The 27,195-nt window shown below is 41.6% G+C and overlaps 1 protein-coding gene across 1 annotated transcript; it reads left to right on the top strand.

Annotated features, from left to right (window-relative positions):
* The first annotated feature begins 522 nt into the window (after positions 1-522).
* Positions 523-14,631, top strand: LOC106603082 (spermine synthase-like). Its single transcript, XM_014196256.2, has 11 exons — positions 523-851; positions 1,889-2,009; positions 9,004-9,091; positions 9,349-9,413; positions 9,549-9,724; positions 11,729-11,883; positions 12,064-12,153; positions 12,296-12,410; positions 12,628-12,707; positions 13,100-13,215; positions 13,352-14,631. The coding sequence occupies exons 1-11, from the start codon at positions 806-808 to the stop codon at positions 13,380-13,382; spliced, it is 1,083 nt and encodes a 360-aa protein (XP_014051731.1). The 5' UTR covers positions 523-805; the 3' UTR covers positions 13,383-14,631.
* The last annotated feature ends 12,564 nt before the right edge of the window (positions 14,632-27,195 follow it).

The raw sequence follows: 27,195 nt of genomic DNA, 5'->3' as shown, positions 1-27,195 counted from the left end.
ATGTGCCTATTAAATTGGCTGGATGCTTCGGGCTGAAGTTGCCCATCCCTGCAAAGGACTGGAGTGTGGAACACATATAAAATATTAAAGCTCCAATGCAGACATTTTTATCTCCATGTCAAATATTTTCTGGGTAACAGTTTAAGTACCTTACAGTGATTGTTTTCCATAAAAATTCTCCCCAATAAACAAAAATAGCTTCTTAGCAAAGAGCAATTTCTTAAGCAATAATTGTTCTAGGACTGTCTGGCAGTGGTCTGAGTGGGGAAGGGAAAAAATAAAACTAGCTGTTATTGGCAGATCTCTTTCTTATTGGTCTATTAACTAGTTTACGGTGATGTCACCAGGCAGGCCAAAACTCCATCCCACCAAAACAGGCTGACATTTCAGGTGTTCTTTTCAAACACTAGAAGGAAATTATCATAATTTATACAATTTCATAGTATTCCAAACTCAGTGTGGAAATATATATATTAAACGTTTTTGACTGCACTGGGCCTTTAGTCTCAAGAAATATAAAAAAAAGTTCGTTTGGGAACAGGTCTCTCTCTCTGCCCAACTCACAGGAAGCCTACTGTAGACCTAGTCTGAACAAAGCACGAGGTAGACTAGCCACAGAGTCATCGGACCATCCCCCTGCGAGCCCACAAACAGACCAGTCTGCGTTCTAGAAAACCCTCTCACTCAAGCAGCAGCAGCAGCGGTACTGGCAGTACAATCACGGCCCCTCCTTCAATCTCCACAGGCAAACTCCGTTTTCACACCGGCTGCCTACTCCAGGCATGGCTGACGGCTGTACCCAGTCATGGCACTGCGACATTACACCCTCGACTTCAACCTCTCAGCGCCAGGTAAATTGCACACACGGGCATTCGCTAGACTACTAACGGTTTCAGCACGAAATGCTCTGAGACCAGGTTGCACTACAGGACATGGGCCGTTGTCTTTCCTCATCTAGCTAGCTAACTACTGTACGTTAGCTAGCTAATCGTTGACAATACGCGCAGTCTGTCCAACATACTTGCATAATATAGCTAGCTAGCTAGTTATGTACGATTAGTGGGGGTGGGTTCTCCGAGGACACAACTCCTTAATACTGAGTAAGATTATGACTAGCTAAATGGCATCCGCTATCTTGATAGCTAGCTAGGTAGCATAATTCCAAGTCACTGGTTGCCAGCAGATTGACAGGCAAACGGGTAATATGACCTTTCGCGCAGTTGCTAGCAAGCTAACTAGATTAGCAAAGCCATGTGTGTGCTGCTGCGCCTGTCTGCGTGACTGGACAGACAGTCAAACTGCGACTAGCTAAACAATGGTGACCATGCTTATTGATGAGGCTAGCCATCAATAAAGCACAAGGTCCCAGTGGCCAATAATCGGTATGATATCCATAGCCACTCACTGTAAAAAGGCTTGCAAGATTAATTTTCTAGTTCAGTTAGGCTACTGCCATCATTTTCTTTGCATTGTGCTGCATAGCACTTTCAACTAACAGTATGGTCTGCCTGTATGGTGCACACTCAGTTAAGATTAAAACATACAGTAGCTAGCTAGTTATCAAGAGTATTATTCGTAATTTTCGCCAAATATTATAGGTGGTTGTTACAAGGTGCAGTAAGAAACCCATTCTTATATACCTAGGAAGATGACACCTACTTAAACCTGCACAGGGACTGCAGTCATTGGCCCTCTCGAACACACCTGATACATTCTGTTTAGTTGGGGTTGGAAGAGGCTCACAGGGCTAATCCCCTACCTAGCAGGCCTACTCACACTAGGAGCTGTGAAACACCGAGATGTCTGCGCTATAGCCTATTTCATGGGGGGGTTGTTGTGGTCATAACTGTGTTCTCACCATTATATACCCCTCTCCTTTTCTGTTTAGCTGACTGTCCTTCAACTGTGCGTGGGCTGCAGTCTATATTTCAAGAGCAGGAAATGACAGAGACTGTCCATGACACTGAGGGACATGGATACCTTGCTACCTTCATTGGCAAGAATGGCAGGTAGGCACCAGTTCAATCAACACTGTCATTATTTATGTCACAATCAATATATTTTGTAGAATAAATATATATATATTTTTCTTCAGAAAGTCAAATTGCTATTATAATAATAAATAGACATAAAAAAGCACAGGAGACAGTCAATGCGGATGTATTCAAACTATTGATAGATAACAAGCTACCATGCTATGCTTTGCACAGGGGTTAATGAATTAAAGATTATGTGGTCATGGTTACAATCTTCCAAGATAAAATGGAAGGTAATGATTTTTTTTAGGCACTCCGTAGGGCAGGGTGCCACTAGTTCATGTATGGGCATTTCCATGTGACAGACTCACTTTTTCACTTTAAAATGTTTGCCTAACAAAAAACATTGATTGCAAAGTTTAACAAACCATACACCGATGTATATGCAGAAGTCTACTTTCAACAATTGCCACTGAAAATGTAGCTGAAATACGTTTTCTTGAGGTGCAGATGCAAAGTTTGGTAACAGAATGACAGTAAAATCTCCCTCAGTTTGTGACTACATTTTTCAAAAACTTGGTTAAATATCTACGTCGAGTTAAGATTCAAAGATGCAGAAAGAATGACGTGACACCTTGAGTTTGAAAAAATCTATTTTGGTTATTGAACTACAGTAAGTGAATAGAAGAAGGTAACCCAGGAACAGAATGACATCATGGGTCCTTGATCTGTACTATACAAAAAGGCCTAATTATAAATGTCATTCTGTTTGTGAATAGGTGCACAAAGGTAGAACATTTTATTATGCTCCTTTGCATGTTTGGATATTATTCTACACACTGGCTATTATTCTAATGAGCTCCGCCACCAAACAATACCGAATTTGGTTGGTCCAGACTGGACCAAATCTGTACCGTCTCCTCTTGGGGCTGCTTAGATTCACCATAAGTTTGCATGCTGATCTGTTAGGTCAAATGCAGTCAACAGATTGTTCCAAACTAGAATGATGTTGCTTTCCACTGCTTCCTATTATAAATAATTATATTTCTATAATCGCATTTCCATCCACCCTTTTTTACGCAAGTAAAGTACATGTTGGATAAAAGAATGTCACGACAGGCCTGATGGAAACAGCAAATTTGTCGGTAAACTTTCCAAATGTCGACAAAACAATACGCTAGACAAGGTAGGTTATTTTTGTGCCTGAAATTAATTATGTAAGAAATGGAGGTGGAGGCACCTTTTTTATGCGCAAATAATGATATAACAACCACCATATTGAAGTAAATTTGGAGTCACGCAAAAATATGTTGTGTGGTCCAACCACTACGACTCGGGAAAGCGTGCAGTTTATTAGGCTACAGATTAAATAAGTTATAATGAACTTCGCAGGGTGGTGAACGTGCATGATGATGAGCTTGACGCTCCTTTCCAATAAATATTGAGGGTCTTATTCTGGTGACATGATGCTTGGCTGCCGTGTGACAAAATAAAATATTGCTCAATTGTCCATTTGTAATCTCATGTAGGTAGCCTACCCGCACTGTATCTGCGAGCTGTTGACTGGAGTGCACATGCCAAGACCAGAGTGGGCCCCCTTTGCCCCCAGAACAGCCTCAATTTCTCAGGGCATGGACTCTACAATGTGTTGAAAGTGTTCCACAGGGATGATGGCTCATGTTGACTCCAATGCTTCCCACAATTGTGTGAAGTTGGCTGGATGTCCTTTGGGTGGTGGACCATTGTTGATACACACGGGAAATTGTTGCGCATGAAAAACCCAGCAGCTTTGCAGTTCTTGACACAAACCGGTGCGCCAGGCTCTTACTAACATACCCGTTCAAATGCACTTAATTCTGTTTTTCCCATTCACACTCAGAATGAAAAACATGCACATTCCATGTCTCAAGGCTTAAACATTTTGAATAGTTCGCCTAATTTCAGTTTGTGTGACAAAACAAGCAGTCATTGTGTAGGGAATCATTGTAAATCAAATGTTATTGGTCACATACAAGTGTTTAGAAGATGTTATTGCGGGTGTAGCAAAACGCTTGTGTTTCTAGCTCCGACAGTGCAGTAAAATCTCACAATTTCACAACATACCCCAATACACACATCTAAGTAAAGGAATGTAATTTAGAATATATAAATATATGGACGAGCAATGACAGAGCGGCATAGACTAAGATACAGTATATACATATGAGATGAGTAATGCAAGATATATAAACAAATGTTTAACGTGACTGGTGTTTTACGTTTATTAAACTGGCCAGTGATTTCAAGTCTATGTATGTAGGGCAGCAGCCTCTGTGCTAGTCATGGCTATTTAACAGTCTGATGGTCTTGAGATGGAAGCTGTTTGATGCAGCTGTACTGACCTTGCCTTCTGGATGATAGCGGGGTGAACGGGCAGTGGCTCGGGTGGTTGTTGTCCTTTGATGTTTTTGGCCTTCCTGTGACATCGGGTGCTGCAGGTGTCCTGGAGGGCAGGTAGTTTGCCCCCGGTGATGTGTTAGGCAGACCGCACCACCCTCTGGAGAGCCCTGCGGTTGCGGGCGGTGCAGTTGCTGTGACCAAGCAGTGATGCAGCCCGATAGGATGCTCTCAATTGTGCATCTGTAAAAGTTTTGAGGGTTTAAGGTGCCAAGCCAAATTTCTTCAGCCTCCTGATGTTGAAGAGGCACTGTTGCGCCTTCTTCACCACACTCGGTGTGGGTGAACCATTTCAGTTTGTTGCTGATGTGTACGCCGAAGGAACTTGAAACTTGTACCATCTAAACTGCTGTGAAACATTTTACATAACCAAAAATATTGTATTTTCAGCTGTTTGAAGCTGGTGTACAAAACTGAAGAATGGGAAGCATAGAAATGGATCTGCTGCTTCTTAAACTTACTTTTAATGAGTGACCGATCTATAACTATCATTTCTATGTGAATTTGGTCGAGTCCCCCCAAAAGTTACATATTGTAGCTTTAAATAAAGTTTGATTTAGTCCTATTCTTTAACTTTAATACAAATTAGGATTAAGCCAGTAGCTCAGATGAAACTATCCAAGCATTACATATGCTTTAAATGTTGATTTTTGGTTGTGTTTGTCAACTAAACAGAATTCAGTAATACTTTCGTTATATAGTAAGGCGGAGATAAATGGCCGAGATTGAGACGTGCATGCGTAGCTTACAGCAGTGGATGCATCAATTCATACTACAAGCATAGTGAGCCTAATGACAATTGCTGAATGTCATTACACTATTCGATTTTTTTGTAACATATTTCGCTCTCCATTCATCAAATTGCAGGTCCACTTTTGAGATGCTGGAATTATTTTGTGAGTGGACAAACGTGCATGGCGAGCCAACAGGAGCGGTTTTTGAAGGGATTGTTTGACAATCAGACACAAACGCCATAAATGAATGTGTTCCTTATGTAAATCTATGACTATATAGTAGGTCCCATACCGGTAAGACATGAAATGTACTTTTACCCCTGAATGTAACAGTATTTATTCAACCTTTAAAAATGAGTAACGCATCCATGGCCACATTTTAAGGTTAGCTTACTGTAGCTATACTTCCTATGCAATCATATTCTGCGCGGAATCTTGGTTGTGCTATTAGCTGAAGCACAGTGATAACTCATTAAGTTGATGTATACAGTTGAAGTCAGAAGTTTACATACACCTTAGCCAAATACATTTAAACTCAGTTTTTCCACAATTCCTGACATTTAATCCTAGTAAGAATTCCCTGTCTTAGGTCATTTAGGATCACCACTTTATTTTAAGAATGTGAAATGTCAGAATAATAGGAGTGTGATTTATTTCAGGTTTTATTTCTTTCATCACATTCCCAGTGGGTCAGACATTTACATACACTCAATGAGTATTTCGTAGCATTGCCTTTAAATTGTTGAACTTGGGTCAAATGTTTCAGGTAGCCTTCCACAAGCTTCCCACAATAAGCTTCCCATTCCTCCTGACAGAGCTGGTGTAACTGAGTAAGGTTTGTAGGCCTCCTTGCTCGCACACGCTTTTTCAGTTCTGCCCACAAATGTTCTATAGGATTGAGGTGAGGGCTTTGTGATGGCCACTCCAATACCTTGACTTTGTTGTCCTTAAGCCATTTTGCCACAACTGTGGAAGTATGCTTGGAGTCATTGTCCATTTTAAAGACCCATTTGCGCCCAAGCTTCAACTTCCTGACTGATGTGTTGAGATGTTGCTTCAATATATCCACATAATTTTCCTGCCTCATGATGCCATCTGTTTTGTGAAGTGCACCAGTCCCTCCTGTAGCAAAGCACCCCCACAACATGACGCTACCACCTCCGTGCTTCACGGTTGGGATGGTGTACTTCGGCTTGCAAGCCTCCCCCTTTTTCCTCCAAACACAACATGGTCATTATGGCCAAACGGTTCTATTTTTGTTTCATCAGACCAGAGGACATTTCTCCAAAAATAATTATCTTTGTCCCCATGTGCAGTTGCAAACCGTAGTCTGGCTTTTTTATGGCAGTTTTGGAGCAGTGGCTTCTTCCTTGCTGAGCGGCCTTTCAGGTTATGTCGATTATAGGACTTGTTTACTGTGGCTATAGATACTTTTGTACCTGTTTCATCCAGCATCTTCACAAGGTCCTTTGCTGTTGTTCTGGGATTGATTTGCACTTTTCGCACCAATGTACGTTCATCTCTAGGAGACAGAACACATCTCCTTCCTGAGCGGTATGACGGCTGCGCGGTCCCATGGTGCTTATACTTGCGTACTATTGTTTGTACAGATGAATGTGGTATCTTCAGGTGTTTGGAAATTGCTCCCAAGGATGAACCAGACTTGTGGAGGTCTACAATTTTTTTTGAGGTCTTGGCTGATTTCTTTTGATTTTCCCATGATGTCATGCAACGAGGCACTGAGTTTGAAGGTAGGCCTTGAAATACATCCACAGGTACACCTCCAATTGACTGAAATGATGCGAATTAGCCTATCAGAAGCTTCTAAAGCCATGATATAATTTTCTGGAATTCTCCAAGGTGTTTAAAAGGCACAGTCAACTTAGTGTAAAATTAATTGTGTCAAGCACAAAGTAGATGTCTTAACCGACTTGCCAAAACTATAGTTTTACAAGACATTTGTGGAGTGGTTGAAAAACAAGTTTTAATGACTCCAACCTAAAGTGTATGTAAACTTCTGACTTTAATTGTAAATACAAAATATCTGACATTTGTATTCCCATTTTAATATATAATAATCCCATTTGATATATATTAATCCCATTTGAACTTTGTTGTGCTTTTAAATGGTTGAAAGCGCAGTGATAAAACATTTAGATGACAACTAAACCATTCCATTGGAATTTGGTTGTGCTTTTAGATGGTTGAAACCATAGTGATAACACACTGGGTATTGAACTAACTTCTGGCTGTCTTTTTGAATGGGTGAATAAAGGTTGAAATCTCGTTGATAAATTTCTCAACCAAATATTACCCAAATTTCCATATTGAAATTACGTGGTGTGTCTGATTTGGTAAGTGGCACATTTTAATCGCTTATTCGTAAACAAAATTGTTATCAGTAAAAACGAATTGGTAGGTCTACTTTTACTTGTTACTTCTGTGAACCGCTAATAAAAAGCATGCGCACCAATATAATTTTTTTTGTGTAGATGTGCTAACAGTGAATCAACTGTAAGCTATAAAAAATAGTTGCACATTCTATCTATCCACATCCTATCTATACATCTATCTATACTTACTTACAAACTCCCAGTAATTTATTTGGTAAACTACCAACATTTCGGCATTGTGCCTTTTTCAGACCTTAAAGAAGGCACAGTGATGCTGAAACGTTGGTGGTGCTTTACCCAATAAATTACTGGAAGTTTATATATATATATATATGAGAGAGTGCGACTCTATTTTTAACTTCCTCGCGAGGTAGAGAAATTCGAAAACATAAAGATGTTTGTAACGGAATGACAATTTCATAAGCTTTTACAGAAAGCAAATAATTTCTGGAAAACTATATTATTTGGCAGGGGACTTCAACATTATTGTGTTTTAATATATTTCTAATACCTTAGGACTTTTTCTAGTAATGTTTTTTAAGACCTATGTTCCATCTGTGTGACCAGAAATCAAAGCCTTTGCTTATTCCTTATTTTTAGGATGGAAAATGGTTGAAAAACCTATCAATGCCTTCATTTCCCCAAAAATATTGACTCTTTTCAATCGACACCAAATGTGACCTGCTCCTATAAACTTCACATGTTGGTGCTCATGGGTTCTTTTACATGGAAATGACTGTATCTGAACTGTATTGGTAGATAACATCTTAGATCCATCACAAAATTGAAATCCCAAACAATGTAGTTAGCTCAACAGTGTAATATTCCCTCAGCAAATACTCTAACGGCAGTTATCTGTCGGGATGAAAGGGAAGGCTATACAGGCTGCACAATAATGTTGTAATTGAGAAATATTTAATGTGTGTGAGGAATTTGTAAAATCCCTGTTCTTTTTACCAATACCCAGACTGCCCAATGAAAACACCAGGTGTGTTACAGTGGTCAGACACCCTTTAGGAAGACCATTGATTGGCCAGTTAAGTGTATCATTGGTACAACAATGGCTTTCGTTCAGTTGAAAGCATGGCCCTTTAGTGGCTTTGTGTATCGGATCAAAGGGCTTTGCTGCTTCCTGTTTTGTGTGGTGAGTGGTAAACACAGCTGGTGAGGCATTGTGTGGGCCTAAGCCTGCATGAATATGGCTGCCCGCAGCAACACAACACACCATTTTGGCTAAAAAATGCTCAACCTTCAGCTGCCCCTGGCTCTCCACTGTGCTTTCAGAAAGGTTAGGTCAGTAATAGGTCACAACCTCTCATGCCACAGCCGTAACCTATAGGATATCTGCTAATCATGAGCTCTAGGTTTAAGGAGAGAAGTGAGTGAGAAGTTATAGCCTAGAATCAATGCTATCCTCCCCCTCACTTTAACTCTGTGCTTCTTTCTCTGTCTCTCTCTCTTCAGGTTGGTTATTCTGCGTGTGCACTCCCAAGGTCTGGTTACCGTTGATCTGCAGTGTTGTGAAGGAGATAACATTGCACAAATAGATAATGTAGGTGACGAGAGGAAAAACAATTGTCTTTGCACTGGACCTGCTAATATCCAATCACAATAACGGAAATATATATAAAAAAAACCTATTATTTAACAGACCTTCAGAATGCCCTTAGTAAGACGCCTTTCCATGAGTTCGTTACAGCAACACTTGACCATAGGTCTTTGGACTATTTTGACATTTAGGATATTTTGCTTAATGTAACATTGGGATATGCAAAATTAATAAATACGTTTTTTCTGTTTTTCTCTCAGCTTTTGAATGCACTGGAAAAGAAGCTAAAAAGTCTCCTACATGGAAACATTAGGAGGGTCAAGAGGTAAGCCCCGAGTGGTGGATGATCATACTGTAGTGGCCTTGTTGTGTGATGACTGGAGAGCTACACAAGCTGTAGTGTGACGTGATTACCCTGTCACCATGAACATGATTGACTATTTCCCCCCCCCTTCCCCAGGCTCCCAGCTCTGACACGAGGTGCAGCTGTTGATCGATACTGGCCCACAGCAGACGGCAGACTGGTGGAGTATGACATCGATCGGGTTGTATACGATGAGGACTCTGCATACCAGAACATAAAGATCTTGCACTCACAGCAGTTTGGCAATATCCTGATCCTCAATGGAGATGTTAGTGAGTAAAGTATAACATTCCTACCAGAGTATCTGAGCGTGTCCAATATGATTGAAGCACGGAGCGAGTTTCCCAAATGCTGGAGCGTCAGCCTTCTCGCCCGCTCCAATTTCACTCAGGGCATGCCTGGCCCAGCAAGCATTTGTAGGCTACTGGTGTGCTGCTCTAGCCCCTTTACCTACTGTCATGGACTTTGCTAAATATTTTCATAAAGAAACAGATTAAACACACAGGTGCAAAATCAAGGTGACTTACAAAGATGAGGACCAAGAGCAAGAGAGGGAGTGCGGTGATGTAGAGTCCACAACTAAAGAATCATTGTGGAATCTGAAAAGCCATATCCTGAAAGCATGATGGTGTACTTACTATGTGTACATGAGGAAGGAAGGAGGTAGGTAGCTAGCTAAGTGTGTCATTGTAGCAAAGTGTGTTTAACACATTTAAAAAAAAATCCGATGTCTTTAAGTTTTGTTAATTTTCGTTCTATTATATATATGATAGGCTATTATTGATGTTGGCCCAATAGGCCTGGCATATTACCTCTTTCAAGGAGCTTTCTGTTTTGATAAGGTTATTTAGCCTAAACCTTTTAGGCCTACCTAAATATAACTCCTCATCCCTGTCCAGCCTGGCAAGAGTGCCTCGAAGGGTGTTTGGCATCCCCAGTGGTTCTGCAAGTGTGGAGAGGGTATTCTCCACTGCTGGCCTACTCTCCAGGCACCATCGCATGAGCCTGAAGTTAGACTCTGACCAAACTCTTGTTTCAAAATTCAAAGACACTGTGGACTGAGCCTAATAAGGCATTTTTCGTTTAAATTTTATTTAATTCTAAGTAAGTCACAGCCTATATGCGCAATTTATAGACTGTATTAAATCATTAATGTTTAAATGCTGAGCGCTATAATGTCCCTGCCAGCCTAGTGTGTCAACTCGCAAATGCTTCACAATTTATGTATTTGTTGGCCATAGCCCTGAAATAATTGAAATAAAAGGCTAATAATATATTGTCCCTTATTAGGATCCCTGTCTGGATCCTGACCTATTTAGTGATTATATGCTGTTTAATATGACATGTAGCCCATATGATTTCATTGAAATCATGAAGTTTGGTTTCAATACTTCAAAACCATATTATAGGTCCAGGTAGACACTAAAATAGATGGATGTTGGTTAAATTGTGATTTTAATGAATGGAGCAAATTTGGAATAGCAGTTCAAAAAATTTTAAAACATATTTGAGTTTGGAGCGGTTTTTAGCGAAGCGGTTGGAGAGGATGTGGAGCGCCAGTGTGCAAACGGCGTTACGTAAGCGATGAGTGGGATTTCCAACCACTCAACTCTGTACTTTGATTCCTACAGGCCGTGATTTATTGGGATAGTTCACTAAAATGGCATATTGGTTTTCTTACTCTGTAAGCGGTCTATGGACGAGGTATGACACCAATCCATGCTTTGGTTTAATTTCCCGGGCACTGTTTCCAAATGCTCTCGTTTTAGCGTTTGTGGCACATCCCATTTAAGCCATGGTACCGATATTAGTGTTTTTCCGCACATCGTGTTCTAATCATCTATACATGATTTTTGTTGAGCTTCGCAATACATTTTACATACGTTCTGATTAATTGGACATGATGTGTGAGAAGTGCATGACTTAAATGGGATTTGTGCCACAAATACTAAAACATTAGCGTTTGAAAACTGCCAGGAAAATCTAATCAAACCAAAGTATGTCTTACCTTGTCCATAGACTGCATACAAGGTAAGGAAACTAATGTGATATTTCTGTGAACTATCCCTTTTAAGATATAATTTTTGATAGTTGTTCCATCACTTACTGCTCACGATTATCATTAATTTATATTTACTTTTATAATTGTTATTTACTGTAATTGAGGTCACTATTGTAATTTTTCATGATTTGAAATCTGAATCTAATAAGATGAACATTTGACTGGGTTTCAGTAATGGCATATCTAATGATATTGTAATGTAATTATATGGCAGATCTGGCAGAGAGTGACCTGCCCTACACCCAGGCCATCATGGGCAGAGGGAAAGAGAACTATACAGGAAAAGAGGTGCTGATCTTAGGAGGCGGTGATGGAGGAATCCTCGCTGAGGCCGTCAAACTCAAGCCAAAGATGATCACCATGGTGGAGATATCCTTTCAGGACGCTATCTGTCACTTCCCTCTGTGCCCAGTTAACATGTTGCTTCAGGGATTTGCACCCAAACTATTTAACACTAACCTTTTGAGCATTGTTTTTAAGACGTAACCCGGTAGGACTATCTGGTCTGTGATCTGTGCCTGGTTTGTAATGCCTTGACAAAGTGTCTACATCGACCAAATGGTGATTGATGGGTGCAGGACGCACATGAGGAAGGCTTGTGGAAGTGTTCTGGACAACCTGAAGGGAGACTGTTACCAGGTGAGGATTACAGTGCTGTCCATTGCACTTTTCCTTAGTAGAGATGGAACATTTGTCATTTTCCCACTACTCTTGAAAGGGTTGAACTGGTCTATATGGTCTCTTATGTTACTACGAGGGGTTACCATGACTATATTTCCAGGTGTTGGTGGAGGACTGTGTTCCGGTTCTGAAAAAGTATGTTGAGGAAGGGAAGACGTTTGATTACGTCATCAATGATCTCACAGCAGTTCCAATCTCCACAGCGCCAGAGGAAGGTGAGTGACATGCTTTCATGAGGTTCTCTTGGACATGAATTTCTAACTGTATATTGATGAATACCGGTATGGAGGAACTGCATTGTACATCATCGCAAAGAATTAATCTGATTTAGAATGTGGACAGTGTAATGTTAAACTGTTTCTTGGATAGGAGGAAATAGGCTTATATGGCACACTCACATAATTGATTGACAGATGGTTTACTATGTCTCAGACTCTACATGGGAGTTCCTACAGCTTATCTTGGATCTTTCAATCAAAGTACTGCGTCCTACTGGGAAGTACTTCACACAGGTAAAACTGCCTTTCTCATATTAGCTGAATGCTTGATACAGTCACTCTACTAACTAGTCAAGTCAGTTAAGAACAAATTCTTATTTACAATGACGGCCTACCCTGACCAAACCCTAAACCGGACGACACTGGGCCAATTGTGCGCCGCCCTATGGGACTCCCAATCACGGCCGGTTGTGATACAGCCTGGAAGTGAACCAGGGTCTGTAATGACACCTCTGGCATTGTGATGCAGTGCCTTAGACCGCTGCGCCACTCAGGAGCCCCCGTGCCGTCTGCCTCTTGGGTCTTTGTTGTTCATGAGAGAAATTTATCCTAGTGTGATGTTTTTAATGATACATATATTTTGTCACATGTGGTCCATGTTTTAACCCTGAGTTGTGTGTCCTCAGGGAAACTGTGCAAATCTGACTGAGGCACTGGCTCTCTATGAGGAACAGCTGGGAAGGCTCTCATGTCCTGTGGACTTTTCGAAGGAGGTGGTGTGTGTGCCCTCTTATATGGAACTGTATCCTTAAAAAAATGTTAAAAATATTGCCGTTATCAGACACTTCTCCCATTTACAGCCAGACATAGTCGAACATTCATACAGAGAGACGTGTGTTTGCTTGTTGTTTGCATGCAATTCTCCTTAATGAACTCAGGTGGGTTTTCTACACCGTTTGGAAGAAGTAAAGAGCTCCCTCTCTCCCCTTCAAGCCCTGCCTGCCGGAATGTGAAAACTGTCCCCCCCCCCCATGATCCGCTATCGCACTGAGGGGAGATATGACCCCCCCCCCCCCAAAAAAAATTTTCTCTACTCACACTGTTTATTATTTTTTTTATCCTTCCATGTCCAACTCTCAAACTCTTTTTAGATGTTGGTTTTATAATTTTAGGTCTAAACTTGCAAGAGATTGTATTTCTGTTAATTGGATATTTTGAGTTGGGCTGTTTTTGCGTGTGCCCTCCAGGGAGCGCTGTGGGGCTGCTACCACTGGATACACTGAAACCTACTGTAGAGGATGACTCAGAATTTCAGCATTGCTATAGCTGGTCCCAGACTTGTCTGGGCTTTAGACTTCTCTGACTATAGCCTGGGCCCAGACCTGTCTGGGCTTTAGACTTCTCTGACTATAGCCTGGTCCCAGACCTGTCTGGGCTTTAGACTTCTCTGACTATAGCCTGGTCCCAGACCTGTCTGGGCTTTAGACTTCTCTGACTATAGCCTGGTCCCAGACCTGTCTGGGCTTTAGACTTCTCTGACTATTGTTGTCATACCATACATGTTACATGTCTTATACATGTTTGAAAGGGCAACAATACTCCTGAGGAGTTGCCTAAAGCTCATAGAGATCTGGGACCAGGCAAGTATTGACACACACTTTATGCACCTGTCCCTCTGGGTTACTTTTCAAATTTGGGTTTTAAAAGCAGCACCAACATACAATAGCTTTTGGGTTCTGATTGCGTGATAGAATATGTGCTCACCATAGTTTCAACTGAATGTCTTGTTTGTGTGATTGTTTTTCCTCTTCTGTTGTAACTGTGGCTTGAGTGTGATTTTTGATTACAGGTGCTTTTCAAGATGTTGAAAAGGCAGTGTGACCCTGCCCATCGAGGCTGAAGTGTCCAAACGTGTTTTTAAAAGGGAAAAGGGTCCTCCTTTGTGGCGGTTTCTTGCTTGTAATGCTTTATTTTTTACATACTTTGTTTAAACATTTTCTAAAATTCTGTTTGGTGCATGTGCTGGAAAATGAAAGTTTTATTGAATGTAGCTTACCATATACACAGTGCACATTCATGCCTTTGATCATTATTGTGGTGCTTTGTTAAATGTATTTATTGGATATTATTTCACCAAATGCTGTTTTATCCCACTGGAAAAAAATTAATGTTGTTCAGCAGTGACTACCTGCTATTAAAACGAGTTGGAGAAAAAAAATATTTGGTTTCTTTCTTTTGCAGGGAAATGTTTATTGTCAATAGTGTATCGGATAGTTTTAACATCTTGGATTACTAGCTAATCTGACAGACAATTTCGGTTCCAACTAAAAATCAAGAAAAATAAAGTAACCAATGCAAAACTTCAGAAAGAGAACTGGGGGGTACAAGTATTTAATTGTGTTATGGCAGGTGGTAACTTTTGTAATAAGACTTTCAGTAGTTTGCATACCCTGCTGCTGCATACTCAGTGTGGTTCTAAAATCCACCCACACATTTATACTTGTGAGTTGTCACAACTCCTTTGTGTCTCAACTGTATTTGCCCGTCGAGTTTGTATATTGGTGAAGTAAACACTAGTAATACAGTATTTCCTTGAGCAGGCTTTCCTCAAGTCTTATGTGGTTCTATGAATGAAGTATTGTCTCGCTTGTGCGTAGAACCTGAATGACCAATTCTCAGGTAACAATTTTAAGAGGACGCCACTGGATAGGTTTGAACATGAGAAAATCATTAGCCCCTCTGTGACCTCTGCCTGTGAATTTTCTCAGTCCAGCATGTATACATGGATCGGATCTGGAACTCATAAACAGAGTATGCAGGGTTGGGGAGTAAATTAAATGTAATCTGATTACAAACAAACCAGATACTTACCAGCTAAACTATTGCAGTTCGATTAGATACTTTTGAAAAACTAGATTACTAGATTACTTTCTGTTCTCTCAATGACATTCAATTCAGCATTGAAAAAAGGTGCAAGTTTAAGTTTATTCCACCTGAGCGAGTCTGACCACTGACACACCAAATGTGTTTATTGTATCATTTTTGTCTTCTAATGCCTCTTAAGGGGAAAGTCCTCTCAAAGTAATCAGCTTGTTAGTGTTTGAGTATGGAAAAGTTACATTACTGATATTCAGACAGGTGACTAGATTACATTTAGAAAGTAACCTACCCAACCCGAAGAGTATGTAGTGGTGTGTTGCAACACTTTGTAACCTACCTGTTTATATTGTCATGTTACTGGATATAGCTCTTCCTAGCTACTGATGCGTGGGTAAGGAATTGCCACGACAAGAATGACTCAAGTTGGATGGAAATTTACTGAAGGAACTTCTCAGATAATACAGGTATGATGATGATGGGAATTCACATGAAGATACTGGCATTCAGTAGATATTATACAATTGGAAATAACAAAGGCTATGTCTATGTGCTCTTGCTCGGGCACAGAACGATGACCATGCGATGAGCAAACCTTCAACTAGTGGAAAAAACTAGACAACTGGCTGATTTAAACATGTCACGCCCATTAACCAATGAGCGGCTATCATGCATACAAAACGTGCACCATAGAACACATGGGGACAATCTGCCATCTGTACTACACTAACCCCCTCCAGGAGTACCGAGTTCCTTCGGTACAGGTGACTAAGTTACCGGCTTAAACAATAAAGATTAATAAACAATGTCCACAGTCTCTCTGACTTATAACTTGACTGGAAACTACACAGTCCACGTTCTTTCTTTTCCTTATTTAACTACTGTTGTATCTCACAAGTTTGTGAACCTTTTGTGCATGCAGTGTCGTCTTCACTGTCTTGTTTTCCGTCGGGTCTTCGTCTGTGACTGACGTTTCCACTTTTTTGTGTTTTGTACTGTCGACGACAGCGTGCAGCAGGTTACCGCTTCTTTTCTTTGTTTTCCTGTTTGGCTCCTGTTCAGGAGTCTGAAGCTGTGTCGCTGCCATCTGGTGGTGGCTAAGGTAGTTGCTGAGGTTCCAGGTGTGTGGGTGTCTCAGTGCAGTCTACACTGCTGTAGGACCTGATTCATTTGTCGCCTGACCCACGCCGGGATAACCTCACTATCGTAGGGCTTGAGGCGGTCGTGGTGCATTATCCCTCTGTGTCGTTTTCCTTGTATCTCATACAGCACAGGGCCATGGCATGCAGAGACCACGTAGGAGGCCTTCCAGGGTGCTTGGAGTATATTTTCTTTTGACGCTGCTGAGCTGCTCAGAGATGCTCCTTTGAAGTTCTGTGTGCTTCCTTTAGACCTTCTTCCAGGTTGTAGAGGAACGCTGGGACTTCCATCCTGTCAGACCTGTCCTCTGCCGCATCAGACCAGATATCCCGAGGTTGATGGGCCTCTTGTTTCCGGAAATACACTACCGGTCAAAAGTTTTAGAACACTTACACATTCAAGGGTTTTTCTTCATTTTTACTATTTTCTACATTTGTAGAATAATAGTGAAGACATCAAAACTATGAAATAACACATATAGAATCATGTAGTAACCCAAAAAGTGTTAAACAAATCAAAATATATTTTATATTTGAGATTCTTCAAATAGCTGCTCTTTGCCTTGATGACTGCTTTGCACACTCTTGGCATTCTCTCAACCAGCTTCATGAGGTAGTCACCTGGAATGCATTTCAATTAACAGGTCTGCCATCTTAAAAGTACATTTATGGAATTTCTTTCCTTCTTAATGCATTTGAGCCAATCAGTTGTGTTGTGACTAGGTAGGAGTGGTATACAGAAGATAGCTCTATTTGGTAAAAGACCAAGTCCGTATTATGACAAGAACTGCTCAAATAAGCAAAGAGAAACGACAGTCCATCATTACCTTAAGACATGAAAGTCAGTCAATCTTGAACATTTAAAGAACTTTGAAAGTTTCTTCAAGTGCAGACACAAATACCATCAAGCGCTATGATGAAACTGGCTCTCATGAGGATCGCCACAGGAATGGAAGACCCAAAGTTACCTCTGCTGCAGAGGATAAGTTCATTAGAGTTACCAGCCTCAGAATTTGCAGCCCAAATAAATGCTTCATAGAGTTCAAGTAACAGACACATCTTAGCATCAACTGTTCAGAGGAGACTGTGTGAATCAGGCCTTCATGGTCGAATTGCTGCAAAGAAACCACTACTAAAGGACACCAATAAGAAAAAGAGACTGCTTGGGCCAAAAAACATGAGCAATGGACATTAGACCGGTGGAAATTTGTCCTTTGGTCTGGAGTCCAAATTGGAGATTTTTGGTTCCATCTCTGCATGTGTATTTCCCACCGTAAAGCATGGAGGAGGAGGTGTTATGGTGTGGGGGTGCTTTGCTGGTGACACAGTCTGTGACTTATTTAGAATTCAAGGCACACTTAACCAGCATGGCATAACAGCATTCTGCAGCGATATGCCATCCCGTCTGGTTTGGGCTTAGTGGGACTATCATTTGTTTTTCAGCAGGACAATGACCCAACACACCTCCAGGCTGTGTAAGGGATATTTTACCAAGAAGGAGAGTGATTGAGTGCTGCATCAGATGACTTGGCCTCCACAATCCCCCGACCTCAACCAAATTGAGATGGTTTGGGATGAATCGGACTGCAGAGTGAAGGAAAATCAGCCGACAAGTGCTCAGCATATGTGGGAACTCTTTCAAGACTGTTGGAAAAGCATTCCTCATGAAGCTGGTTGAGAGAATGTCAAGAGTGTGCAAAGTTGTATTCAAAGCAAAGGGTGGCTATTTGAAGAATCTCAAATATAAAATATATTTTGATTTGTTTAACACTTTTTTGGTTACTACATGATTCCATATGTGTTATTTTATAGTTTTGATGTCTTCACTATCATTCTACAATGTAGAAAATAGTAAAAATAAAGAAAGAGTATGTGTTCTAAAACTTTTGACTGGTAGTGTAGAACACCAGAAAAGGGCCTAGTATGTCCACATGGAGACGATCCAGAGGTGCTCCAACCTGGGAGTTTTGAAGCTTCACTCTTTCAGTGGGACCTGCAGCTTTCTGAGAATTGCAGTGCTGACATCTCTGTATAAACAGGTTGACATCTCCTCCCATCCCATACCAGCGGTAGCTCTGGAGGAAGGAGAGGACAGGATCTTTCTTTTGCTCATTGGCCAGTTCCCCACTGTAAAGTGGCTGTAGCCAGTTTACAGTTGGAGCTTCTAGCGTTGTAGCATCTGGCTGGCCGTCTTCCTGTGTTTGGTGGTTACTGGCTCTGTTGGGCTCCTTGGTCTCAGTCTCTCCAAGTCCAATGCACCTCAGCGCCAGCGGCACTACATCGTCTACATCAACCTTGAACCTTGCCAACGGTTCATGCAGTCTCTGGCAGTGTTTACAACCTCGGCATGGTAGGTCCGCTACATCCTTTGCTGTTTGATACCAGTCACATGCTCTGGAGCCGTCCCGTCTTGACATCGCATCGTCTTGACAGCCTGCTTGCTGTTCATTGTCAAAGTCATACTGGCTGAGCTCTTCCAAACATCGAGGTAGATGGCCTTCTGGGTGTTTGAACCGAAACAACTAAGTGCTTGCATAGGTGATAACTCTCTCTTCTCCCCAATATGGTTGCGACAGCACTGCTCCAATGTTGTGATTGGAGGCATCCGTGTCAAGGATGTACTTCCATTCTGCAGCTGGATACCCTAGTACTGGGGCTGTTATCAGTTTCTCCTTAAGCTGAGTGAAGGAATTCTGGTGCTCCTCGCCACAGGAACGTAGCTTCTTGAAGAGAATGTTGAGGGGGCTGGCCAGTTCTGCAAAGGCTGTAACAAACTTGCGGCAGTACTTGCATAACCTTATGAAGGCTTGCAAAGGGATGCAAACTAGTCACTTTACATCGCAGTTTTTAACCCAAAATAGGTGAACTACGTGATTCATGTAGATCCGATAAAAACGGTTTCGGCGGCGGGGGACTTTGGATCACTACTGGGTGTAAGCGAACAAGTGATGCGCGTTTGGTGCAATACTGGCTGTATCCAAGGCTCAGCCAATCGTTCACATAACAGAATGCAGCACTCGACTGAAGAGAGTAGAGACAACCAATTTGCTAGTTACAGGATCAGCGCGCACTCTGGAAAGACCGCAGAGAGTAGAACGGCAGTTTGACAGTTACAGCAGCTCGTCCGCTGAACGATAAGGACGAGAGGTAGGTGAGAAGCCTGAACCAAGGAGATGGGGGTGAGGAAGCGTACTTCATGAGCTGTCACCGAAAAACAACTGGCATTTGGAACGTTTTTGGTGAGGGAGAAAGTGTGGTGGAACATGTATTGTTAATATTTTTAAGTAACGTTATCTTGCTTGCTATTTGGATCGAATCCTCCGTTAGCTATCCAGAGAGATGTTGAGTAACGTTAGCTAATTTAACTGAACAAATAATTTAGTATATGGTGTGAAAATGAACTGGCTAATTAACTCAGACAGCTAACGTTACAACATCAGATGAGCTAACATTAGTAAACTAACCAATTCGCTGGTATACGACTCCTTGCCGTTCCTCAAGTTATAATGCGTTACTTGCTTACTGGACCCTGGCAAAGCTAATGAACTAACTACTACCTGTGAACTAACGTTTTCTTACTACAGTATGTGGTTAATTTTCACAATGAGAGAATTAGGTGAAAGGAGGCTTTGCTTGTTAATTTGACAAGTGGATTCAGGGGTCAAGTGTAGCTGGAGCTGGGCCTGGCTTAAGCTGGATGCCACTATAGAGGTGAAAGGAACACCACACACTTTCCCTTTTTCTCACTTCTTCAATATAGTGGATAAAAAGGGGTATGCCAGGTATACTCTCTGCCTGAAAGAGATCAATTATGCCAACAAAGGGTATTATGCTCTGCTGGCACATTGTAGAACAGATGTCCACAGGCAGAAAGTGTACAATGTAATAATGTGCAGTGTAGCCAAAAGATATTGCTTTTGTTGTGTTGAACTTGACAGTAACACTTGTGTGTGAGTGAGGGGGGGCTATTACATTTGTTACTAAGTTAATGTTATTTTTGCACACATGTAGCCTTGTGCACTTGATCGGTATCTACTATAGTGGCCAAGTATTTTGAGCAAAAATAGAATGCCTGTTTGTGTCATTCAATTTCTACTTTAAGATTTTTTTCCCCCAAGTGCAATATTTAGATGTGTGTGTGGTCACAAGCATTCTATTATAAAGGCTGTCATGGCTAACTGCAATATTAGTGTATTGTTTTTTTCTCAAGACTGTCATTTGCAGTAAAGTCTAGGCAACAAATAACATTGGATTGCTTTCTTGTTTTGCTTTGAGTTAGGTTCACATTAACCACATTTTATTTTATACAAGAGAATGATCATGTAGATCATATTCTTTGTTGTTTAATTCGTTGAAACCTGCATTTCCCACTAGCAGGGATTTTTGTTTGTTTGTTGCATTTTCAGTGCCAAAAAAAGTGTCACCTTTTTGGGCCCTCACCAGTTTGCATCCCTGCTTGCAGTTCTTGCACATTACTAGGAGGTTTCCAGGCTTGCATATCCTTGATCAGAGCAGGGTTGGGACATGCCTTCACAACTCATGACTTGTCCTAATAACAGGACTTCTTCCGTGAGCAGGTGGCACTTGGACGGCTTCAGCTTCAGTCCATAGCTGTGAAAACATTGGAAGTCATGTGCAAGCCATTCTAGGCTCTCATCAACTCCTCTCCCCAGGATGATGATGTCATCCAGATAGATCAGTAGTGTTTCCCATTGGAGTTCACGGAGGACGCGCTCCATGGCCCTCTGAAACGTACTTGGGGTGTTGCAAAGGCCGAATGGCATACAGGTATACTCATAGAGCCGATATCTAGTGATAAACACCGTCTTCTCCCGGTCCTTTTCATCCAGTGCTATCTTCCAGGAGCCAAATTGGAGATCTAATATGAAGAAGACGTTGGCTCCCCCAAGGACATCAAGACTCTTCAATCTTGGGCAAGGGGTATGCATTCTTGGCTGTCAGGCTGTTGAGGCGGCAGTAATCGACACACCGGCGGACTCTACCATCCTTCTTATGAAACTAAGACGACATGGGATGCCCACTCTGAGGAGGACAGTGTGACGACACCTGCTTCCAGCATGCCTTGAGGTGCATTTCCTCTTCTCCTTGGAACCCAAGAGGTGTCTGTCAAACCTGTTGACGTACTGGCCTAGCTGCTACAGTATCTATATTGTGGGTGACAGCAGACATGTAGCCTAAATCAGTGTTGGTTGTTGCAAAAAGGGACTTGCATGGATAGTTGCATTTGCAGCTCTCAACAGGTCCAGGCCGAGGAGGATGGAGTCATGTATAGGGGCCACGTACACCTCCCATTCAAAGCTCCTGGTGCCGATCTGAAATGTAACTTTTAGTCCACCCATGGCATTCATGTCTTTCCCTGAATCAGCATTCGGAAGGTGTGTCTTTGATAAAGGAATTTACATGTTTAAAGTAATGACTAAAGAATTCCACCCTGAAACGTTTTTTAACTGTGTGAAATGTATTAGAATTGTAAGACTATAATCCAGTAATGTGTGTGTAAGACAAGTTAAGACAAAAAACATTGTGTTACTATGTAGCAATGTGAGAAATGTATAGTTGAGACAACAAAGGACAACTGAACTACAGATGACCTAGTTATAACTCTGTAAACTGACAACAGGAAAGAGGCCCCTTCCAAGGCCCCTCTAATCTAGGGAGGAGAGGAATGGCTAGAAATGGCTAGGCTTGAAGAAGATAATGAGAAACTATGTGTTAGTATTCTGGAAAAATACAGCCCACCTAAAGAGAGGTGGAGTTTCTACTGATGTGAATTCATGTGTGTGTGTGTGTGTGGGTGTTATAAAAAGAGTGTGTTTTCATTTTGAAGTCAGAGTACTCTCTGAGTAAAGTATTGATCTATTGCAGACTGGGTCTTTGAAGAATTTTTTATTAACCAGGGCATTACAACCTCTGGGAATTATTTAAAGCTTGAGTGATAGTTGAGTTCAACAATTGGGATAAAAATTATTGTGACAGTCTTCTTGAGAGCTGTCTTCTCACTCACAGGGAACTGCTGTTAAAGGCAGCGTAGCCTAGTGGTTAGAGCGTTGGACTAGTAACCGAAAGGTTGCAAGTTCAAATCCCCGAGCTGACAAGATACACATCTGTTGTTCTGCCCCTGAACAAGGAAGTGTTCCTAGGCTGTCATTGAAAATAAGAATTTGTTCTTAACTGACTTGCCTAGTTAAATAAAGGGGAAAAAATAAATACAAATTCAATTAAAATGTCAGTGGTGTACCAGCTTAAATTGCAGTCTGATTCTATGAATTATGATTGAAATGACACCACCTTAATTTGTATTAAAGCAAATGCCAATGATGGGCACAACACAAGCACCTCAGACAATGTAAAATAGGGTCTAAGCTACAACATATGTGAAAATGTGTTAAATCAGAGTTTAAGTGTTTTAAAAAAATATTTGATGTTAAAGGTAATTTTTTGTGCTTTTTAATAAAAACAGTATTTTTCAAGAAATGATAAAATAGTTTGAAAACCCTGTTTGTAAGCTTTCAAATTATATCAAACTCAATCATTTATTTTTATCAATGACATGGATGTCTCATGGTAGGGTGGGGTATGCAAAATAGGTCAACTTTGAGCACTTCTTATCGCCTGAATGTTTTGGCATTCCGGTCCAAAACGTCAATTTCTGACCACTTCTACCAAGAGCAAACATGTTTGGGAGGCTTCGTTCATTTGTAAAAGGGGTGTAGTCAGAAAGTGATTGAATTCATATGGAATGACCAAGTTGTGAAGTATCCCTGCTATTCACAAATGGGGGAAATTTAGAGGATTTTCAGGAAAACCAACAATTTCTCTGCATAATTCATGTCAGAATGCTATTCCCTGCATGCTGCTGCTTCTTTTACAGCGGTGGCTCTGAAGTTCTTAACATGTCATAAGTACTGTAATCTCTCATGCTGGCTGAGCCCTTGATTGATGTGAAAGCAATGCAGCCTCTCCCTGCCTCACAGGTGAGTAAACGTTGTGCAATGGACACTGGAAACTTTATCACAGCCAATGAGGACCGTCGATGTGGATGGGGGCGTGTTCTATCTGCTGTCTCCTGAAGTCCACGGTCAGCTCCTTCGTTTTGTTGACGTTGAGGGAGAGGTTATTTTCCTGGCACCACTCTGCCAGAGCCCTCACCTCCTCCCTGTAAGCTGTCGTTGCAAACTTAATGATTGAATGTGAGATGTGCACGGCCACGCAGTCATGGGTGAACGGGGGAGTACAGGAGGGGGCTGAGCGTGCAACTCCATGGGGCCCTCGTGTCAAGGATCAGCGTAGCAGAGGTGTTGTTGCCTACCTTCACCACCTGGGGTCGGCCCGTCAAGAAGTCCAAGACCCAGTTGCACAGGGCGCGGTTCAGAACCATGTCCCCGAGCTTAGTGATGAGCTTGGAGGCCACTACGGCGTTAAAGGCTGTGCTGTAGTCGATGAACAGCATTCTTACATAGGGTCAGTTGATTCATTGGGTTATTACTTACAGCTTTGTTGACCTGAGTATTAGATGGATCATATTTCGGACAGCTCTAAAACAGTATGTATACAGTAGAATAATAAGCACGATACTGTAATATCAGAGAATTGTGCCAATTAATTAAAATGGAAAAACACAACCAGAAAAATAGTGACCAGACACAGGTTCTGCAGTTGAGGTATGAAAATAAAGACATGTGAGCTGAGGACAGGTCGGTAAATGTTTACCAACAGGTAGTAGACCATGTCAGAGAACAACAAGACAAATGTCAGGACAGGGAACACAGGTGTGGTATGTGAGCAGAGAAAGACTCTAGGTGAGTCAGAGGTGGGTTCCCTCTCAAAACGTTGTCAAGCAGGTGCATAGCGTGACAAGAATGATGCATGTCCAACTCTGAACGTATCCCCCTCTGACGTAGCAACAGCTCTCACGTCAGAGGAGGCTGGTGGGGGAAGCTATAGGGGGACGGGCTCAGTGTAATGACTGGAGTAAATAGAACGATATCAAACATATGGAAATCACGTTTGACTCCGGTCCATTTTATCATTCCATTACAATGAACCCTTCCTCCTATAGCTCCCCCCACCAGCCTCCTCTGCCGCACATATGTTCAACATCATACTACACTTTATTTCAAGTGCATTTAAAGTTTTATTTGATTTAGTCCTATTCTTAAAATGGTATTTGTGGTTGAGATGAATCGTACGTGAATCCAACATATCAATTATTAATTTGTAGACAAACTGGATTTAAATCCAGACTAAGTCAGTGGTACAGATGGAACTATCCAAGCAGTAGATACGTCTTTTAAATGTTGATATTTGGTTGTATTATCAACCAAACACAATTCAATATTACTTTTGTAATATAACGTAAATTGCCTAAAGTTAAGTCTATCTTACAAACATACACTGCTCAAAAAAATAAAGGGAACACTTAAACAACACAATGTAACTTCAAGTCAATCACACTTCTGTGAAATCAAACTGTCCACTTAGGAAGCAACACTGATTGACAATAAATTTCACATGCTGTTGTGCAAATGGAATAGACAACAGGTGGAAATTATAGGCAATTAGCAAGACACCCCCAATAAAGGAGTGGTTCTGCAGGTGGGGACCGCAGACCACTTCTCAGTTCCTATGCTTCCTGGCTGATGTTTTGGTCACTTTTGAATGCTGGCGGTGCTTTCACTCTAGTGGTAGCATGAGACAGAGTCTACAACCCACACAAGTGGCTCAGGTAGTGCTGCTCATCCAGGATGGCACATCAATGCGAGCTGTGGCAAGAAGGTTTGCTGTGTCTGTCAGCATAGTGTCCAGAGCATGGAGGCGCTACCAGGAGACAGGCCAGTACATCAGGAGACGTGGAGGAGGCTGTAGGAGGGCAACAACCCAGCAGCAGGACCGCTACCTCCGCCTTTGTGCAAGGAGGAGCAGGAGAAGCACTGCCAGAGCCCTGCAAAATGACCTCCAGCAGGCCACAAATGTGCATGTGTCTGCTCAAACGGTCAGAAACAGACTTCATGAGGGTGAATATGAGGGCCCGACGTCCACAGGTGGGGGTTGTGCTTACAGCCCAACACCGTGCAGGACGTTTGGCATTTGCCAGAGAACACCAAGATTGGCAAATTCGCTACTGGCGCCCTGTGCTCTTCACAGATGAAAGCAGGTTCACACTGAGCACGTGACAGACGTGACAGAGTCTGGAGACGCCGTGGAGAACGTTCTGCTGCCTGCAACATCCTCCAGCATGACCGGTTTGGCGGTGGGTCAGTCATGGTGTGGGGTGGCATTTCTTTGGGGGGCCGCACAGCCCTCCATGTGCTCGCCAGAGGTAGTCTGACTGCCATTAGGTACCGAGATGAGATCCTCAGACCCCTTGTGAGACCATATGCTGGTGCGGTTGGCCCTGGGTTCCTCCTAATGCAAGACAATGCTAGACCTCATGTGGCTGGAGTGTGTCAGCAGTTCCTGCAAGAGGAAGGCATTGATGCTATGGACTGGCCCGCCCGTTCCCCAGACCTGAATCCAATTGAGCACATCTGGGACATCATGTCTCGCTCCATCCACCAACGCCATGTTGCACCACAGACTGTCCAGGAGTTGGTGGATGCTTTAGTCCAGGTCTAGGAGGAGATCCCTCAGGAGACCATCCGCCACCTCATCAGGAGCATGCCCAGGCGTTGTAGGGAGGTCATACAGGCACGTGGAGGCCACACACACTACTGAGCCTCATTTTGACTTGTTTTAAGGACATTACATCAAAGTTGGATCAGCCTGTAGTGTGGTTTTCCACTTTAATTTTGAGTGTGACTCCAAATCCAGACCTCCATGGGTTGATAAATTGGATTTCCATTGATTATTTTTGTGTGATTTTGTTGTCAGCACATTCAACTATGTAAAGAAAAAAGTATTTAATAAGATTATTTCTTGCATTCAGATCTAGGATGTGTTGTTTAAGTGTTCCCTTTATTTTTTTGAACAGTATATGTAACGTTAAACTATAAAACGAGTACCAGATCCATGAACACATTTAGATTTTAGTCTAACTATATAATACTTATTATTTAATCATATAAAGAATGCATGTTTAAGATGACATGCCTAGGTTGTCGCTGGTCTGTGGAGATTTTCACAATTGCTGTAATAATCTGTACAGAATCTCAAACGGCATTGATAACTTGCACAATGTACTTTTTAATGTAATCTCAACTACAATCCAGGTCATTTGATTCTGCTATTAGATGAAGCACAGTGATAACACGTCATTAATTGGTTGTATACATCAAACAAAACATCTGACCTTGTATTCCAATTTGAACTTTACTGTGCTTTTAAATGTTTGAAAATTCCACAAACTTTTGGCTGTCTTTTTGAGTGGGTGATTATAGGTTATAATCTCATTGATCAAAGTCTCAACCAAATACTACCCAATTATCCACGCTGAAATGACATAGTGTGCCCAGTGAGTTGGGTCTAACTCTACATTACTTAGATCCTGTACTTACTTTCAACTCCATTAATATAGAAATAAAATGGAATACCATATAATATTCAAGTTTAACAGGCTAGTTAGTAATGTGAGAACTGAAAAGATGTTAAGGGTCAGATTCACTAAGCAGTTACAATCTGCAAACTTTAACACCTGTTATATTCCAGTAATAATTATACATTTAAGTTAAAACAATATCATAAAAAGTTGAAAAAAGTAAGCAGATTGACAATATGTAGGCTAACTTTTCTTTCTTAAAAGTTTTGTT

Source organism: Salmo salar, chromosome ssa04, assembly GCF_905237065.1.
Source record: "Salmo salar chromosome ssa04, Ssal_v3.1, whole genome shotgun sequence".
Taxonomy (NCBI): domain Eukaryota; kingdom Metazoa; phylum Chordata; class Actinopteri; order Salmoniformes; family Salmonidae; genus Salmo; species Salmo salar.
Note: the sequence above shows the minus strand (reverse complement) of the source record. Positions and strands in the feature narration are given on the sequence as shown.